Raw genomic sequence first — 6,167 nt, forward strand, 5'->3', positions numbered from 1 at the left:
TCAAAGTTCTGGAGGTCCCTCTGTCATCTTCTGGGTATCCGTCTGAAATTCTCCTCCGCATATCATCCCCAGACCAACGGTCAGACTGAAAGGGTGAATCAAGACCTTGAAACGTTTCTCAGAATATATTCCTCCTCCAACCAGGACAATTGGGTGGATCTGTTACCCTGGGCAGAATTTGTTCACAACCATTCCTTTCACGAGTCCACTTTAGCTACTCCTTTTTCCATTGTATTTGGGAGCCATCCTCGTATCCCGGAGTTTTCAGCTCTCCCTCCCTCCCAAGTTCCTGCAGTTAATACCCTTCGACAGGATTTTCTATCCATCTGGTCTCAAGTCAGGAGGTCCCTTAAAAAATCTTGTACTCGCTACAAGTTAGCGGCAGATAGAAAACGCAGAGCTGTTCCTCTTTTGAAAGTCGGTGACAAGGTGTGGTTGTCTACGAATAACATTCGTCTTAAAGTGCCCTGTATGAAACTTGCTCCTCGCTTCATTGGTCCTTATAAGATCGCTCAAATAATCAGCCTCGATTCCTCTTCTCCTGTGCAGCCTGATGGCAGCAAACTCTGTAGCCAGGTTTTGAGTATCTTATAACAACATTGTTTCAGAAGCCTCCTGTAACTTGAGGAGTTCCCTCCCTCTATGGGCAGAGCAGTCTGTATTCTGTGGACATTTCCCTCTGGGAACAAAAGAATTACCGTTAGGACAGCCATGCTGTTGTTACGAGCCGCGGCGGTGCCCAGCCGCCGCGACTCACTCACCTTTGTCCTGGCCGTCGCTATGGCTAAGGCAATGAGAGGAAGCCGGGCGCATGCGCTCATCATATCCTCCAGCCTGTGGGCGGATTAATGCTTGGGCACATTCATTATGCAGGGGGCTATGTCTGATTCAGAGCTAGGCTCTGATTGGTGGCCACTGGTATTTAAGGCAATGAGGTCTGCTGCCTCATTGCCGGTTATAGCTTCTGTTTGCCAGTCTGCTGACCTGCTTTCGTGTATGACCTTTTGCCTTGATTTTGACCCTCTGCTTGGACCTTACTCCGCTTGCCTGGGTTCTCCCCAGCCGGTACACACTTCACGACCCTCTGTCAGTCTGCAGCCCAGTCTGTCCCCATCATCAGGGGCTCCAGTAAACACCTGATTGGCAGAGTAGACTCCGGGTTGTGTTGTGCCGGCTGGAGGGGTTCCTAACAGCTGTGGTCCTGCTCAGCAAAGGGATGTCATGTTGTAGCGGCTCTTTTGTGGTTCCCATACTGCAGTCACCAGCGTGGTTCATCCACAGTTTGCTTTGGTTTCTTCAGTAGGTCCGGATGCTGGCATGCCGGCTGTGCTGTGGGGCGGACACTAATACTGACCAAATTATCATGCCAAACTGCAATACCTACAATTGAATAGATTTTTTTTTGTTCGACTGAAACGAAAATACACCCATATATGCACTAAGCTAAATGTAAAACAAGACTCATTACATTTTGTATGGTGCCTACATAGGTGTAAATTTGTTTAATTTGATCAAAAAATAATATCTTTGAATTGTTGATGTGAATTACAGTTATATTAGTATGTATTTTTTATATATTAAAGCCAACTCTGCCCGCAAGAAGAGGTACAGAAGACATTGGGAGGGTGGTTCCTATACTTGGGGGTAATGGCATACTCCACCATCATGGTAAGGACACCCTTAAATTCTTGCATACATGTAAGCAGAGGCAATGAGATTTCTTTTCCATTTTATATTGCTAGGGAGACTTTAGAATCACTGGGAAATTGACAGTGGATGAGACCCCAGTTAGAATCTATCTTATTTTGACCAGACTTCATGCAAGAGCAAGGACGTCTGAGACCTAACTACTGTCATATTAATGCAAACCCTGGGAACTCCCTGCGGCTGGATTAAGCTACACCACTCACATAACCAATGCATATATTCCACCCACTGGTGTGCTGACTCGGCCTGCTTGTGTTTGCGTTACCTACTTGTGCATTAGCTTGACTTACCGTGACAGGCTCTGCTTGCTGTGAATTTTCCTATCATTGTGTGTTGCATTGGCCTCGTCTATCACCGATGCAGCTAGGGCTAAGTGTGTGCTAACCCCATCCATTTGTGTTGGCTCCATCTACAGTTGATTTGGTCCTGCCTACACAAGGCCAAATATATACTTTTTCCAGGACCGCTTTAAGTTCCCAACCTGTCCCTGCCACTGAGATCCTGGGCATACAGAACCATTATTGAACATGCTTGGTACTTGCCTCTCCCTAGCCTTCTGGGGACAACATAGGGGCACCTGATATTTGAGAAACTCTGACCATGATTGATAGGGTGGGATCTCAGGGCTTAGTCCTTGTGGTAAGTGTCTGGGACTTTGTTTCGTAACACCTTGTCAATGTTTGCCATGGATCATTCATGAGCAGAAAATATCTATAAAAGTATAGCATGTGAAAACGGTGCATGCTTTGGTTTTTGGTCCAGAGGAATGTTGTAAAAGTATAATTGGAAAGAAGATTGTTGTTCTCTGCCATGCTGTTTGCTTTCCAAGGGCAGGAGATTTTCAAGAAACTTTCTCACATGTATGTCTATGTTAAAATGTTATTCTGTATAGTTATTTATATGCTGTGAGTGGGACTGGGTGTGGTCTTCTGTAGTGCAAAAGCATAATAACCCTCTGAGGTGTGATGCTAAAGAGAGAGAGAGTAACGCTCCTGTGATGTAATTATTGAGTGTGGACCGGGAACTCTGGCAGGATCTTAGTGTTTAAAACGGTGATGTGTTCTGGTGGATTATGCTCGTTCGTACCAGGGTTTGTTCATGTCCGGTCTGTTCATATACCTGTTTAAATTAGTGCTCTTGGATGCTTGGTTGTGTCTGACCTCTAATGGAGATGTCCCTTGTTAGAGAGAGAGGTACAGTTGCAAAGATTGAGATGGAGATCCTGAGAGTGATAAGACAGTGTGAGGTCAGACCAGCAAATGTGACCTGCATATAAGTGTAGAGTGTGAGTGAGCATTGTTAAAAGTGAATGTTTTAGATTGTAACTATGATTACAGGTTAGATTATAGGTAAGGTGTCTGAATCTAGTCCACGGGGTAAATCTATGACGCATCGGTTTCTGCAAGTCACTGGAAATCGGTGACTTTGCAATAGAAATTTAAAGTGACAATGGCCGATTTCCGTCGATTTGCAGAAACCGATACTTCATACATTTACCCCCAGGAATCCCAGTACCAAGCCCAGAGGTTGCACCCTTACAGAACACCAGTCTCTAGTAGACGTAAGATCAGGGCTTCAATTTCATCAGGGTCCACTGGAGAGATTTCAGAGAAATGTTTTCACCTTTCTTGGCGCTCCTGGGTCCTCTTCTTGCTCAGTTGTCTTAAATAATGATGTCGACTTCTCGTCATAAAGTGCTAACCAATGAGCGGTCTTGAATAGCAGTGTGACATCATAGCATGTAATGGAAGCTTTTTAATATAATTTATTATTCTTCATTCACAAATTGAAATTTGAAAATGTTGAATTCACTGTTTGTATGGAAATGTTGTGGTATTGAAATACACTTGTAGTAAAAAAATAAAAACAAATCTGTTCTGCAGAAATGTGTATTTCCATATATTTATTTTATTCCCAGCAGATGAACTGTACAGTTGGAAAAACTCGGAGAGACATCTCATTTTATCTCCAGATTGTGAAATGGAACATGACAACATCACACAAAATACTTCAGGAGAAAACCCCATTGCCCTAAATATACATCGATTACTTCACTGTGCAAATATATCATCTGATCCTTCAATTAATGAGGAATGTTCACTTTACAACTCGGATATTGTTACACACAGTACAGCTTATACAGATGATAAACAATTTTCATGTTCTGAATGTGGGAAACATTTTACTCAGAAATCATATCTTGTTAATCATCAGAAAACTCACACTGGTAAAAAGTCACTTGCATGTTCTGAGTGTGATAAATGTTTTACATTCAAATCAAGTCTTATTAGACATCAACGACATCACACAGGTGAGAAGCCATTTTCATGTTCTGAATGTGGGAAATGTTTTGCAAATAAAGTAGATCTTCTTAAACATTGGCATAATCACACAGGTGAGAAGCCATTTCCATGTTCTGAATGTGGAAAATGTTTTGGAAGCAAATCATTTCTTGCTGGACACCAGCGAACTCACACAGTTAAGCCATTTCCATGTTCTGAATGTGGGAAATGTTTTCTAAAGAAATCAGATCTTCTTAAACATTGGCGAACTCACACAGGTGAGAAGCCATTTCCATGTTCTGAATGTGGGAAATGTTTTGCAAATAAAGTAGATCTTCGTAAACATTGGCGTACTCACACAGGTGAGAAGCCATTTCCATGTTCTGAATGTGGGAAATGTTTTGCAAATAAAGTAGGTCTTCTTAAACATTGGCGTACTCACACAGGTGAGAAGCCATTTCCATGTTCTGAATGTGGGAAATGTTTTGGAACCAAATCAGGTCTTGCTGAACACCAGCGAACTCACACAGGTGAGAAGCCATTTCCATGTTCTGAATGTGGGAAATGTTTTGCAAGTAAAGTTGGTCTTCTTAACCATTGGCGTACTCACACAGGTGAGAAGCCATTTCCATGTTCTGAATGTGAGAAATGTTTTGGAAGCAAATCATGTCTTGCTGATCACCAGCGAACTCACACAGGTGAGAAGCCATTTCCATGTTCTGAATGTGGGAAATGTTTTAAAAAGAAATCATTACTTGCTGAACACCAGCGAACTCACACAGGTGAGAAGCCATTTCCATGTTCTGAATGTGGGAAATGTTTTAGAAGGAAATCATTACTTGCCGAACACCAGCGATCTCACACAGGTGAGAAACCATTTCCATGTTCTGAATGTGGGAAATGTTTTGCAAATAAAGTAGGTCTTCTTAACCATTGGCGTACTCACACAGGTGAGAAGCCATTTCCATGTTCTAAATGTGGGAAATGTTTTGGAAGCAAATCATGTCTTGCTGAACACCAGCGAACTCACACAGGTGAGAAGCCATTTCCATGTTCTGAATGTGGAAAATGTTTTAAAAAGAAATCATTACTTGCTGAACACCAGCGAACTCACACAGGTGAGAAGCCATTTACGTGTTCTGAATGTGGGAAATGTTTTAGAAAGAAATCATATCTTGCTAAACACCAGCGAACTCACACAGGTGAGAAGCCATTTCCATGTTCTGAATCTGGGAGATGTTTTGGAAGCAAATCATGTCTTGTTGAACACCAGCGAACTCACACATGTGAGAAGCCATTTTCATGTTCTGAATGTAAACATGAGAGTCTTCATAGAGGAAAAAAAATTCCATGAGATGATAGAAATATATGATGCAGAATTGCAGTGGTATTTGATTTCCATTATTATAGAAATGAAAATGATTAAAAAATAAAATTTTAGACTATACTCAGAATTGTATATTATTATCCCTGCTTAATTGAGTGTAATTTAAATCTTCAAAGACACACAATATATTAATATTTCATAAATGAATTACCACCTAAACATAGAACTGAAATGTGTGCCTTCAGTATAATGATGCAACAATTTGCTCATCTGGGGAATTTAGTGCAATTTAGTTATTCTATTAGAGGTCGGTCTAACTCTCTGCAATGATAGAAAGACCACATTGTCATTATATAGGGTACTATATGACCTAAGCACTATCTCATAGCGCTAGAATCATGGGTTTGGTTTCACCAAGTTCCTACCTCTGAGTTTCTATGTTCTCCCCATCTTTGTGTAGTTTTCCCACCGGTTTCCTCACACACTCCAAAGACAATACTGGTAGGGTGGTTGGCTTCTGCTATAATTGTGTGTGTTGGGGAATATAGATTGTTTTGCCACTGGGGTAGGGATTGATGTGATGAGTAAATATTTAAAGAACTGTAATAAATAAAATAAACATTACATCATGTTTAAACTGACTCTGTAATTGAAGGTGTGAGGTGAGATCTGTAACCTGTGTTACTATTTCACTAGATCCAGTAATTCTCAACTGGTAAATTACTTTCAGCAGCTGGATGTCTTGTTTCTTCAAGGTCAGTGGTTCCCAAACTTTCTCAGTTCGAGGCACCCTCAGGGTCACCATAATTTTTCCAAGGCACCCCTAAGCAAAAATAATTACCGGGTAGTCC

At 41.5% G+C, this 6,167-nt stretch overlaps 1 protein-coding gene across 1 annotated transcript in view; it reads left to right on the forward strand.

Annotated features, from left to right (window-relative positions):
- The window catches only part of LOC142095476 (uncharacterized), a 92,571-nt gene that overhangs the window by 64,613 nt on the left and 21,791 nt on the right, over window positions 1-6,167 (forward strand). The window contains exon 5 of the mRNA XM_075178421.1: window positions 4,238-5,333. Coding sequence (XP_075034522.1) covers window positions 4,238-5,333 — 1,096 coding nt within the window. The remainder of the gene's footprint in view (window positions 1-4,237; window positions 5,334-6,167) is intronic.

This window comes from Mixophyes fleayi, chromosome 6, assembly GCF_038048845.1.
Source record: "Mixophyes fleayi isolate aMixFle1 chromosome 6, aMixFle1.hap1, whole genome shotgun sequence".
Taxonomy (NCBI): Eukaryota; Metazoa; Chordata; class Amphibia; order Anura; family Limnodynastidae; genus Mixophyes; species Mixophyes fleayi.